Consider the following 13,769-nt stretch of genomic DNA (forward strand, 5'->3'; position numbering starts at 1 on the left):
AACTCAGACCCAAGCACTAGCTTCAGTTTTCCTTCTATTTCAGTCTGATGTTTTTTATAGTATCTATTAAGATCATGCCTTTTATTATGTGAGAAAGTGTTTGAAAAAACAATGCACAATGGTTTTCCTGATGGATTGGCTATAAATAAGAATTCATTTTCCTGCTGTTCATTGAATTCATGCTTACATCACCTGTTTTTTCTTTTACACATTTTCTTTTGCACTATGATGGATAACTGAATGTGAAAACAAGACTTAAATTTTCAGAAAAGTACAAAACTGCAAATATTCACAAAGGACAAACAAAGCACAACTCTGTAGTGCATGAGTATCAATTGTAAATTGACTGACATAAACCTGCAAGGTACTGAAAGGTTGTGAATACTGGTGAATGTATCTGCCTGTGTGTGTGTGTGTGTGTTTTCTGTAAACTGAGAATGGCAAGGATCCATCAGGTTGATGTGTAATTAAGGTGTCTGGGAAGGAGATCGTCATCATCATCATCAAATTCTTGCCATGTACCCTCAAGGGATGTACAGGATATAACAGTACTACATGAAAAAATTACATCATTACTAACTTCCTATCTACAATTTTCCTCCAAATCAGTCTGTTACTTGTCAAGACTCCAACATAATCAGATCTTATATTTCTATCGTCTAAGGCACTTTGTACCGTACCAATCCACCTATATCTTGGTCTTCCTCTGGGTCGTTTTCCTGCCAACCTGGCAGAGAACACTTTTTTTGCTAATCTTTCCTCTCCCATTCTATTTAAATGACCATACCACCTGAGATTAGCTCTGCTATCGCATTCCTGGATGCTGACAATGTCAAGTTCTTTCCTAATATCCTCATTTTTAATATGATATTGCCATTGATGCCATCTGTTCATGCCTCGAATCTTTCTCAGGACTCTCATATCTGCGGTCTCTAATCTTTGGCCAAGTGTTTTACTTCTGACCCAGTTCTCAGATCCATAAGTTAAAACTGGTTTGAACACTGTCTTGTATACAGCTAATTTAGTCTTCCGACTAATTTCTCTCTTACTCCATATGAATTTATTCAATTGACTTCCCACCATACCAGCTTTGCTGATTCTGTTGTCTATTTCTATATTTAATTTACCATCTTCAGTAAAAATCGTGCCTAAGTAGCTGATATGTTTTACTTGTTCCACAGGTTCTCCATTCACAACACAGTTGACATTATCAATGATTCTGCTTATTTTCATTGTCTTTGTCTTTTTATTGCTGACCTTCATACCATATCTATTACATCAGCTATTCAATTTAGTCAGAGAATCTTGCAGACTTGTAGCGGATTTATTTAGAAGTATAACATCATCCGCATAAAGCAAAGAGCTGACATTAACATCTCCAATTTTGATATCAGGTTTAATACCACTTTCCTTCAATAATGTGATCCATATAGATAATGAATAACAGAGGGGATAATGTACATCCTTGTCTCACACCAGATTTAACATTAAACCATCTTCCTGTACTTCCTTCAATTCTAACTGCTGACTTACAACTCAAATAAAGACTAAGTATTGCTTGATATAATGCCCCATTGTCACCATATAACTGCAGATAATATTGAATGACACCATATAATATTGAATAGCTTCTCTCTTGGCACCTTGTCATATGCCTTTTACAAATCGACAAAACTTAAATACAGATCTTTGTTATATTCCCAGGCTTTCTCGACTATTTGTCGTAAAGTGAAGATCTGATCCTGACAGCCTCTATTTGGCCTGAATCCAGCTTGTTCTTCACCAAGCTTTTCTTCCACAATTCTTCTCAACCGTTTCTCAAGTATACTTGCATAGATCTTGCCAGGAACACTCAGTAGGGAAATACCTCTGTAATTCTCACATTCAGTTTTATTTCCCTTTTTATATATGGGTACTATGAGAGCTCTACTCCAATCATCGGGAATTCGTCCCTCTGTCCAGGCTTTCTGAACTATGCAGTGCAGCCACTGTAAGACTTTTATACCACCATACTTCAGTATTCTGGTCGAATATCATCTACTCCTGCTGCCTTTCCACATTTCAAGCCTTTGATGGCTTTTTCTACTTCAAGTATGGATATGTATTCCTGACTGCATGCCTGGTCAATGTTTTTTATCACTGTGCTGTCATCACTGCTTGTTTCACTTTGCAGTTTTTCAAAGTAATTACTCCATACTTCAAGGATATCTTTTTCTCCTGTTTTCATGTCACCTTTATCATCTCTAACTCCTTTTACAGCACTCTTTCCTCCATTTCTAAGCTTCTTCAACAACCTCCAGAATATTTTGCCACATTCTTGATATTTATTTTCTATATTCTTGCCAAAATCTTCCCATGACTTTTGTTTAGCTAGTTTTACACACTGTTTAGCTTTCTTACATTTGTCTCTGTATTCTGTAAGAGTAAAAGCTGACTTATTTGCCGGGAACTTTTGATATGCTTCTTCTTTTCCTTCACTGCCTCTTTAACTTCCTGTGTCCACCAGGGAGTTCTGATTTTTTTATCCTTGCACACAACCTCACCACATGTCTCTCTGGCAGAATCAATCAATGTTTTCTTCAGAGTTTGCCACTGAATCTCCAAGGCTTGATTCCTGTTCTCAAACTCTTTCATTTTCTTTTCAATAATCTTTCTGTATTTTAGTCTACAGTTCACATCTGAGAGCTGCTCAACTTTTATTCGCTTTAAAACTTTCTTACATGTTATTCTTTTCAATATGAAATTCAATTTTATCCTGCACAAGACTAAATAGTGATCACTTCCAATTTCAAATTCTCTGTAAACTCTGGTGTCGTGCACCAGGGAGAAAACATCACTATCAACAATAACATAGTCAATGAGACTTTTCTTATTCCTAGCCTCTTCTCTCCATGTGAATTTGTGCACATTTTTATGTTGAAACATGGTGTTAGTAATAACCAGTCCATGTCCTGAGCAGAAATCCAACAGATATTTGCCATTATTATTAGCTTTGCTCTTTTCACCAAATTTTCCCAAAATATTTTTGTATGTCTCACAATCATTTCCTACTCTGCTATTTAGATCCCCAACAAGGACAACTTTTCCGTTTTCATTGTGCCAGTTGCTTTTTCTAAAGCATCAAAAAATTCCTCCACTTCTACCTTAGTAGAACCTTCTGTGGGACCATAGGCACAAATAAGTCTCATTGTCCAGTTCCCCATTCTCATATTTGCCAACATTACTCTACTTGAGACTGACTGCTATTCAAGAAGATTAGCCTCGTATTCTGTGTTGAATACTATGGCTACTCCTTCTTTTCCTTGATTGTCATTGCCTGAATATAACATTTTGTATTTATTGCTCAGAAATATCTCACCAGTTTTGGTCTTTTTTGTTTCAGTCACCCCTATTATGTCGATCTGGTACTTATCTAATTCTTCAGCTAGCTCCATTTCTTTGCCATTCAGGCTTCTTACGTTGATAGTACCGATCTTTAACTCTGATGATGTTGAGTTGGGGTTTGTTTTCAGATTTGTTCCAGTAGCTGACTTTTCGCTGTTCACCCTGGTTCCCTGGCGAAAACAACGGGGGCCTTGTTTAACCGGGCAACACCCCAGCCGGCATGAAATTTTGTCATGTTGTGCCATCGTTTTTTATTTTGGTTTAACCAATAAGAATACAATTTGGTCGGCTAAATCCCAAATTGCCAGCCCATCTTCGTTTGTTCAGTATCAAAGTAGATACCCAACAGGGTGCACCACGGGAAGGTGAGGATTGGACATTAGGTCAGAAGCCCTGGTCGGTTCTCTGCATTCCTTTAAAGGCTATGTGGAGGTCTCCTCTCAGTTATACAGCTTTGACCCTTAAGCACTCCAAGGGAAGGAGAGACTTATTTTATTTTTCCCTTTTTCCAAGGTGAATTGGATCCTGGGATGCTTCTTATTAAGATGTGCTAGGGACATGTTGAGTCTCAGAGACACGTGGCCAAATGGAAAACACATCAACAAAGCATAACCAAATTGTATGCCTGCGGGAGGAAGGCTTCATCCCTCCCCCAAAGGTTTCCCTGAAGTGGTTAACTGGGGGGGGGGGGGAAGAAAGTGGAAACTCCCATAGCTGTTCTCTCTGTTTATTTTCCTTGCCAAATGAAATAGACTGAGCGCATGGTGAACATAAGGCTGAGATATGGGAGGATATTGTGACTGGATAAAGTCAAAGGTTTGTCCTTCAGAGGAACATTAGTGAATAGAGAGGAGACATGAAAAGTGACCTATGTTAGTTTTTCAATACTGGCCTTAAAATTGCCAGAGTTTTTAATGTATGAGAAGGTGTTGCCAGTATATTAGGTGAGCCAATGCCATCCACAATAGGGCTTAATGACACATTTTGTTTATGGATTTTGGGCACAAACTAATATATCTTGGGGGGGGGGGGGGGATGGCTTAAATTTGTAATTTCATGTTATTTCTTCCTCCTCCTTCTGGTGAAGTAGTTTACCAGAAAGGGGGGGGGGAGATAATCTTAAAAAAAGTTAAGACTAAAAATAGTCTTAACCTTTGCTTCACATAGATCTACAAGTATGGCTACACTATGTTGATGATATCTCCCTTTGGCAACATGGCTCTGAAACTCTGAACTTAAATTAAAGATACCAAAAAATAATACTCTTCTTTAATCCTTTAAGTTAAGCAAACAATGTATCTTCATGACTAGGTTACTTGTATATAAATAAAGATTAATAACTTCACATTAATTGTCAAAAAGCATACATCCTCTCAGGTATATATAATGCTATGGATTATAGAAAGGGCCCCTACATAGTATGAGAAGAGGTACCAAGGTTGAAGTAATGCAGAAGTCATATCATATATTTCTCATATACAAGTAGTGAAAAGGTATAATGCTTTATTATTAAAATACTCTGGATTAGAGTATTTTATTAAATATTAATTTAATAAATTTAATAATTAAATTTTAATTTAATCAATTATGGCCAAACAGGCAGGACAGCTTACATCAGAATTACCAAACACAACATCTTGTGCCACCACCACTACAGTCAACTGAAGGCTTACCAACCATGCCTTGGACACATTCCACAAGATATCATGAAAAAAGGATGCCTTACTTGAGAGAAGCAAATTCAAATATGAAAGACTATTCCTGGAATCCACCTCAGCCTTAAGAAACTACCCTAAACTCAATAAATATGGTTGTATAAGCTGCCTCAAATCTGGAAATCACCTATCACCCACCCCAACTCACTAGGGGACACTATTTTAGGACTTTAGACTTATCTTTGTTGTTTCTGCTTCAATCATACTTACCCTATGTAGTGCCTGCATAAACATATCAATTAGTTTGTTTTTTTATTCCCTGAAGATGGTAATTTGATTTTGCTGAAATATTGGAAATAGTAATTAAGTTTTTTCTAATTAATATGTAGTATGCATTGTTAATTTCCTTAAATAATACAGTTATGATGACCGTGTAAGCCTTTCCACAAGATTCTTCAAAATATTTTCTAGCATGACATCATGATAATATGTATGCCATTCAACATCACCGAATTAGGATTTCAGCTAGTCATAATGTAATGAAAACGAACGATGAGATGAGGAGAAAATTATACCTTCATTGCAATGAGGTCTGTGGTAAAACTATTTGGTACACCGATGCCTATCAGTACGTGCTAGAGTTAGTAATTTCAGTTATGAAGTTTGGATAAACCATCGATATATAGGAAACAAAAAGGGTAAGTTGCATTTTTGTGTGTGTGTGGGGGGGTATTTTTATTATGCATGATGTACAAAAAATCCATAAGTATCATTTTGATCCATGGTAGACTGCACTATTACATTTGACTGATGTGAGCCATTTAACAAGAACATATGAGGAATTCAACAAATAGACTGCTAAATTCCTCCTAAGATTGTAGGTAAAACTTATGACAAAATTTTTTATGAATATTCTAGAGAGAACAAGCTTCAGCATCACATTCCTTTCACTAACCAGCTTAAAACCTTGACTGGTCAGTCTTCTCTCCATTACAAAATATATCACAATTGTTTAATTACGTGATTCACATAAGATACTTCAAATTCTTCAACTACAGAAAATGTTTCTATGCTATTCCTTCCAATTCTCTTACTTTATGAATATTGAAAAGGATGCTCATTTTAGCAAATCTGATCACACATGACTGACCTGTAATTTCTCTGATTCTTTTATTCTGCATATCACACAAATTTTGAAACTGGACTTGAAGGGATTTCATTGTGTGGACTGGGTCTTGATTTATTATTTCATAATGATGGTGCATGCACCTAGCTTAACAAAATGGAATTACTTTCTTCAAAATGTAAAGGAGAACTAATGTCCAGACTTTATAACCTGATTATGTTAAGCATTAAGAAAGAAGGGAAGAGAGAGAAAGAGGGAGAGAGAGAGAGAAAGAAAGAAAGAGAGAGAAAAAACTTACCACACCTGAATTCTCATTTACTCCAGTTATCTTTATCTTTGAAATAAACCTAACATTGGGTGGATCATCTGGATACTGTGCTCCACATTCAACTTTTAAACTGTAAATCCTATTTTCATATGGTGTCTGTAAAACAAACTTTCAATGTGAAAACTCAATAAAAAAAATTAAAAAAATGCTTTTAAAATGAAATATAACACAAACATCAAAAATTTATATTCAAAATTTATCTAGCCTGTGTCTAGCTAGAAACCAAATGACAAAAAGCCTACATTACCTTTTATTTTTAAACTAAGATAGACATTTTCAGAACAGCATTTTCTAGCTCAACAAACCTAGCTAAAAAAAAAAACTTGAATTTGAATCCTTTTACAAATACAAGGAATTTTTCATGGAAGGCCGAATTATTTTATACACATTAAAATGTTTTTTTTTTTAAATCTCTATAAAACTGCATAAAAAATTTCTCCTGCAAACACATAAGCTGGCTTGAGAATATACACAAACATGGCTCAAGACCTTAGCTGCCTCTTACTAATCCAAAATCAAATTCATGAGGCAAAATAGAAAACCTCAATCCCATCCATATGTATTTGAATTTCAGTTATTTTATGGATGAATACTTTATTCATCCATAAAATATATGGATAAATAAACAATAATTAATTAATAACTTATATTGCACAATAATTAACAGAAGCTGGCTATTTAAATGAGAACAATTCCCAAAAAAAATAGCAGTAATAATAAATAAATAAATGAAATCCCTAATGTCTTTTATTTCCCAAAGGTAGTTGGGAACTTGAACAAAAGAATAGTATGACTGATGAAAAGAATGAAGAGCTGGCTGTAATGAGGGAGCTAGCTTGGTTATGCAGAGTGATGCACATGGCAAAGCAGGAGCTGGAGCAAATGCAGAAACATATGGCAAGCTGATAACAAGAAAGGCTTGACCAAGAGAGAGAGAAAAATTAAAATTAAGGAGCAAGTCTTGTACAGTGATTCAATCATAAAAGGTGTAATCAATAAGAGATTGACAAAATTGTGCTTTCCTGGTGTGAAAATTAACGATGTTAGAGAGGCTATTAGAGCACAAAAGGATAGGGTGAAAGAGATGATCGTATTGGCTGGAATGAACGATTTGAAAGGAGAAAAGTATGACACAAGAGAGGACATGAAAGAATTACTGGAAGTAGCAAAAGAAAAGAGTGAGAAAGTTAAGACAGTGAGTCTGTTGCTGCAGTGTGACAGAGTAGAGCTCAGAATCACTACGCATCGAGTCATTGGCAAAATAGCCAATGACTCAATGCGTAGGCTATGCAGGAGGAATAATGTGGAGTGAGTTTGATGAGTGAAAGGACTTATACAAGAAGGATGGTTTGCATCTGAATGGATTTGGTATTTGCGACTGGAAAAAGTATTGTTGAATGAAGTGAAAGTGGATGTGCAGAATCACGAAAACTAGAGCTTTTAGGGGAGGAAGCTGTTGAGTGGATATGCAGACATCAGTGGGGCAGTTGAATGTAAGAATGTGTATAATATGCCTAAGTCAGTACCACAAGTAACAAACCAGAATGGGATAGTTAGTATATAATGTCAGGATAGCAGTAGCCTATATATAGTGCACTTCATGTACACTAATACCAGGAACATTTGGAACAAGCAGGAGGAATTTTTGGCATCGGTTAATTCATTCTGGACAAAGGTTATTGGCACTAGTGGACGTGGCTAACAGAAGATGATATAGTAATGGGGAAGAATGTGAAGGGCATAGTGTGTTCAGGGAAGACAGAGAGAAAAGAATGGGGGGTGGGGGGTGTTGACGATAGCTAATGAACTGCAACTAAAGAGAGTAGAAGTTCAAATAGATCATTCATCTCCCTACCAGAATTCCTGACAATCCTTTTCACTCATCCAACACTCTGGATCTTTTCTTTACTAGTTCTCCTTTCAGGTACTCTGTTCAGGTGACTGCTGTTCTTGGTAATTCAGATCACAATCTCATCCAATTTTTGTCTCTGGCCAATCAAGTTATCATGATTTCCTTGTTGCTTTTAAAACACATCATTATAATGCCCCCCCATCCCAACACTACAAATCTTATAACTTCAGGCAGAATATATATGTGTTACTGACTGAGCAAGACTACCTATGCTGAGTCAGCCGATTCCCATGGAGATCTCACAATAACTGCCGTAGACAGTATAGGCTATTTTGGTTTGTTGCCAGAGTACCTGATTACACTCATTTGCTGTGCAGAATGTGGGGATGACTTAAGTTTATTTTTTCTTTGATATCTTTTTCTATCATGTTGATTTTTTCAAAATCAACATGACATCCTTCCTTCATCCATTCACAACCTTATGTACTGTGGCATTACAACAATGCTAAATGGGATGACTTACATGACTTACTCCTCCTTTCTATGGTCAGGTTATTGCCTTCATTCTTCTGATCTAGACATCTATTGTGATCTTCTTATAGAAATAATTCATGTTGGAATGGATGCTTTCATTCTTCACACTGTTCAAATTTCCCAACCCATATCTAATTCATGGTTCTCCAAGTGTATCAGGTGGAATCGAAGAAAAGCAAACACCCTACCACAAATGATTTCAGACCAAATCCAAAACACCAGCTTCCTATGCCGTTGCCTGCAACACTTGTAAAACCATCATCAAAAGGGCAAAGTCTAACTTCAACAAGGATAAATGGAGAAAACTTGCTGGTTGTGTCAATGGCAGTTACAACTTCTGTCCCTTACCAAAGCTGCTGTTGGTGAGGGACAGCTTTTGTCCATCTCTGCCGCCACCTCTATTTCACTCTAATGGTAGCTTGTAACATCATCTAAAAGCCAGGGCTTCATTCTTCTCTTCCAACTCCTCCATAGATAACCATGGCAAATTACCTAATTCTCTGCCTAGAATATTGCATCTCATGCCTCCTGTAACCTTCTGCCAGAAGATATCAGAAGAGGCGCGAATAACTTGCATACCACAAAGGTCCTCATGGAATTCCACCCATTGTGCTTAAGAGATGTACTCCTTAACTAACACCTGTTCTTTATTCAGGTAAAGTAGCTTTTAGAACTGTAGACAAAAACTATACAAATATCATTGAAGAAAAAAAATGAAAAATCTTGAATACAAGAACCAAACCTTGAAGTGTTAGTGTGTGTGTTAAGGCTTAACACACCTTGAAGTATCAGCAGCAGACTCTGAAAAAACACTCTGAAAAAACACTGATTCAACAATGGAGGTATATGGTGAGACTGTTTGCAAGGATAGAAAAATCGGAACTCCATGGTGAACATAGGAAGATTAAGAGGTAGTTCTGGAAAAGAAGTCATGAAAAGTTCCTAGCAAGTAAGTTGACAGAGTTTAGAGAAAAATGCAAGTGATCCAAGGTATGTGTTAAAGTAGCAAAACTAGTCATAAGCAAATTTTGGTAAGAATATGAAAGACAAATATCATTCAGATGACAAAATATCCTGGAGACTATTGAAGAATTTTGAAATTAAAAAAAAAAAAAAAAAAAAAGGGAGAAAGAGTACTGTAATAGGAATCTGAGATGATAAAGGTGACATGGAAACTCAAGATAAAGATATTTGAGATGTCTGGAGAAATTATTTTGAAAGACTGCTATATGAAACAAGCAGTAACAGTACTGTTTGCTTGTGGAAGATAATCAGGAGAACATATCAATACCTGAGGTATGGAAAAAACCATCAAAAACCTGAAATGTGGAAAAGCAGATGGAGCAAGTGATATTCAACCAGAAACACTCAAATATGCACTGTACAATTCGGAAAGCCTGGTCAGAAATTCTAATTCTAGATGAATGGAGTAGAGATCTCATATTATCAATCTATAAAAAGGGAAATAAAACTGAATGTGAGACTTACAAAGGAATTTCCCTTCTGAGTGTTAAGATTTATGAAAGCATACTTGAGAAAAGGTTAAGTAAAATTGTGGGAAAGAAACTTGAAGAACAAGCTGGGTTTGGGCAAAACAGAGGTTGTCAGAATCATATTTTCACTTTACAACAAACAGCTGGGAAATCCTAGGAATATAACAGATATCTGTATTTAAGTTTTACAGAACTGATAGAGGCATGCGATAAGATGCCAAAAGAAAATCTATTCAAAATGCTACAATTAAATAGTGTAAATGAGAGATTATATTGAGCCATACATAGTCTATACTTGAGTTTTAAGCCAGCAGTTAGTATTGAAGGAAGAAAAGGGAGCTGGTTTGATATTAAATCATGTGATGTAAGACAAGGATGTAGATTAACTCTCATTTCGGTATTCATTTCAATAAAATTACGGAGACTACAACTGTGTTAGGAATAATTACTTTAATCTCCTGATGTTTCAACCTTCATATTAACATCATCATCTGGAGTGTACGTACACACACACACACACACACACACACACACACACACACACACACACACACACACACACACAAAGACAAGCTACATTACATTTCAAAAGTATGTCAAATCATCATCAAATTCCTGCCATGTACCCACAAGGGGTGTACAGGATATGATAGTACTACATGAAAAAATTATATCATTACTAACTTCCTATCTACAATTTTCCTCCAAATCAGTCTGTTACTTGTCAAGACTCCAACATTATCAGATCTTATATTTCTATCGTCTAAGGCACTTTGTACTGTATCAATCCACATATATCTTGGTCTTCCTCTGGTTTGTTTTGCTGCCAACATGGCAGAGAACACTTCTTTTGCTAATCTTTCCTCGCCCATTCTGTTTAGGTGACCATACCACCTGAGATTAGCTCTGCTAACACATTCCTGGATGCTGACAATATCAAGTTCTTCCTTAATATCCTCGTTTTTAATATGATATTGCCATTGATGCCATCTCTTCACGCTTATAATCTTTCTCAGGACTCGGATGTCTGCAGTCTCTAGTATTTGGTCAAGTGTTTTACTTCTGACCCAGCTCTCAGATCCATAAGTTAAAACTGGTTTGAACACTGTCTTGTATACAGCTAATTTAGTGTTCCAACTAATTTCTCTCTTATTCCATATGAATTTATTCAATTGACTTCCCACCATACCAGCTTTGCTGATTCTGTTGTCTATTTCTATATTTAATTTACCATCTTCAGTAAAAATCGTGACTAAGTAGCTGAAATGTTTTACTTGTTCACAGGTTCTCCATTCACAAGACAGTTGACATTTTCAATGATTCTGCCTATTTTCATTGTCTTTGTCTTTTTATTGCTGACCTTCATACCATATCTATTACAACAACTATTCAATTTAGTCAGAGAATCTTGCAGACTTGTAGCGGATTTATTTAGAAGTATAACATCATCCGCATAAAGCAAAGAGCTGACATTAATATCTCAAATTCTGATATCATGTTTAATACCACTTTCCTTCATAATGTGATCCATATAGATAACGAATAACAGAGGGGATAACGTACATCCTTGTCTCACACCAGATTTAACATTAAACCATCTTCCTGTACTTCTTTCAATTCTAACTGCTGACTTACAACTCAAATAAAGACTAAGTATTGCTTGACATAATGCCCCACTGACACCATATAACTGCAGCGTATTGAATAGCTTCTCTCTTGGCACCTTATCATATGCCTTTTCCAAATCGACAAAACTTAAATACAGATATTTGTTATATTCCCATGCTTTCTTGACTATTTGTCGTAAAGTGAAGATCTGATCCTGACAGCCTCTGTTTGGCCTGAATCCAGCTTGTTCTTCACCAAGCTTTCCTTCCACAATTCTTCTCAACCGTTTCTGAAGTATACTTGCATAGATCTTGCCAGGAACACTCAGTAGGGAAATACCTCTGTAATTCTCACATTCAGTTTTATTTCCCTTTTTATATATGGGTACTATGAGAGCTTTACTCCAATCATCAGGAATTTGTCCCTCTGTCCTGGCTTTCTGAACTATGCAGTGCAGCCACTGTAAGACTCTTATAGCACCATACTTCAGCATTTCTGGTCGAATATCATCTACTCCAGCTGCCTTTCCACATTTCAAACCTTTGATGGCTTTTTCTACTTCAAGTATGGATATGTATTCCTGACTGAATGCCTGGTCAGTGTTTTTTTACCACTGTGCTATCATCACTGCTTGTTTCATTTAGCAGTTTTTCAAAGTAATTACTCCATACTTCAAGGATATCTTTTCTGCAGTTTTCATGTCACCTTTATCATCTCTAACTCCTTTTACAGCACTCTTAACTCCATTCTTAAGCTTCTTCAACAACCTCCAGAATATTTTGTCACCTTCTTGATATTTATTTTCTATATTCTTGCCAAAGTCCTCGCATGACTTTTGTTTAGCTAGTTTTACACAGTGTTTAGCATTCTTGCATTTGTCTCTATATTCTCTAAGAGCACAAGCTGACTTATTTGACAGGAACTTTTGATATGCTTTCTTCTTTTCCTTCACTGCCTCTTTAACTTCCTGTGTCCACCAGGGAGTTCTGATTTTTTTATCCTTGCACACAACCTCACCACATGCCTCTCTGGCAGAATCAGTCAATGTTTTCTTCAGAGTTTGCCACTGAATCTCCAAGGTTTGATTCCTGTTCTCAAACTCTTTCATTTTTTCTTCAATAATCTTTGTGTATTTTAGTCTACAGTTCACATCTGAGAGCTGCTCAACTTTTATTCGCTTTAAAACTTTCTTACATGTTATTCTTTTCAATATGAAAGTCAATTTTATCCTGCTCAAGACTAAATAGTGATCACTTCCAATTTCAAATCCTCTGTACACTCTGGTATCCTGTACCAGGGAGAAAACATCACTATCAACAATAACATAGTCAATGAGACTTTTCTTATTCATAGCCTCTTCTCTCCATGTGAATTTGTGCACATTTTTATGTTGGAACATGGTGTTAGTAATAACCAGTCCATGTCCTGAGCAGAAATCCAACAGATATTTGCCATTATTATTAGCTTTGCTCTTTTCTCCAAATTTTCCAAAAATATTTTTGTATGTCTCACAATCAATTCCCACTCTGCTATTTAGATCCCCAACAAGGACCAACTTTTCCTTTTTCATTGTGTCAGTTGCTTTTTCTAAAGCCTCAAAAAATTCTTCCACTTCTACCTTTGTAGAACCTTCTGTGGGACCATAGGCACAAATAAGTCTCATTGTCCAGTTCCCCATTCTCATATTTGCTCACATTACTCTACTTGAGACTGACTGCCATTCAAGAAGATTAGCCTCGTATTTTGTGTTGAATACTATGGCTACTCCTTCTTTTCCTTGACTGTCATT

The 13,769-nt window shown here is 36.2% G+C and overlaps 1 protein-coding gene across 1 annotated transcript in view; it reads right to left on the minus strand.

Moving 5' to 3' along the window:
* The window catches only part of Uev1A (Ubiquitin-conjugating enzyme variant 1A), a 78,338-nt gene that overhangs the window by 31,664 nt on the left and 32,905 nt on the right, over positions 1–13,769 (minus strand). Inside the window, exon 3 of the mRNA XM_090407896.1 lies at positions 6,464–6,589. Coding sequence (XP_090264022.1) covers positions 6,464–6,589 — 126 coding nt within the window. The remainder of the gene's footprint in view (positions 1–6,463; positions 6,590–13,769) is intronic.

Source organism: Typopeltis vanoorti, chromosome 18 (assembly GCF_054136105.1).
Source record: "Typopeltis vanoorti isolate ZY-2024b chromosome 18, IOZ_Tvanoo_1.0, whole genome shotgun sequence".
In the NCBI taxonomy this organism is placed as follows: domain Eukaryota; kingdom Metazoa; phylum Arthropoda; class Arachnida; order Uropygi; family Thelyphonidae; genus Typopeltis; species Typopeltis vanoorti.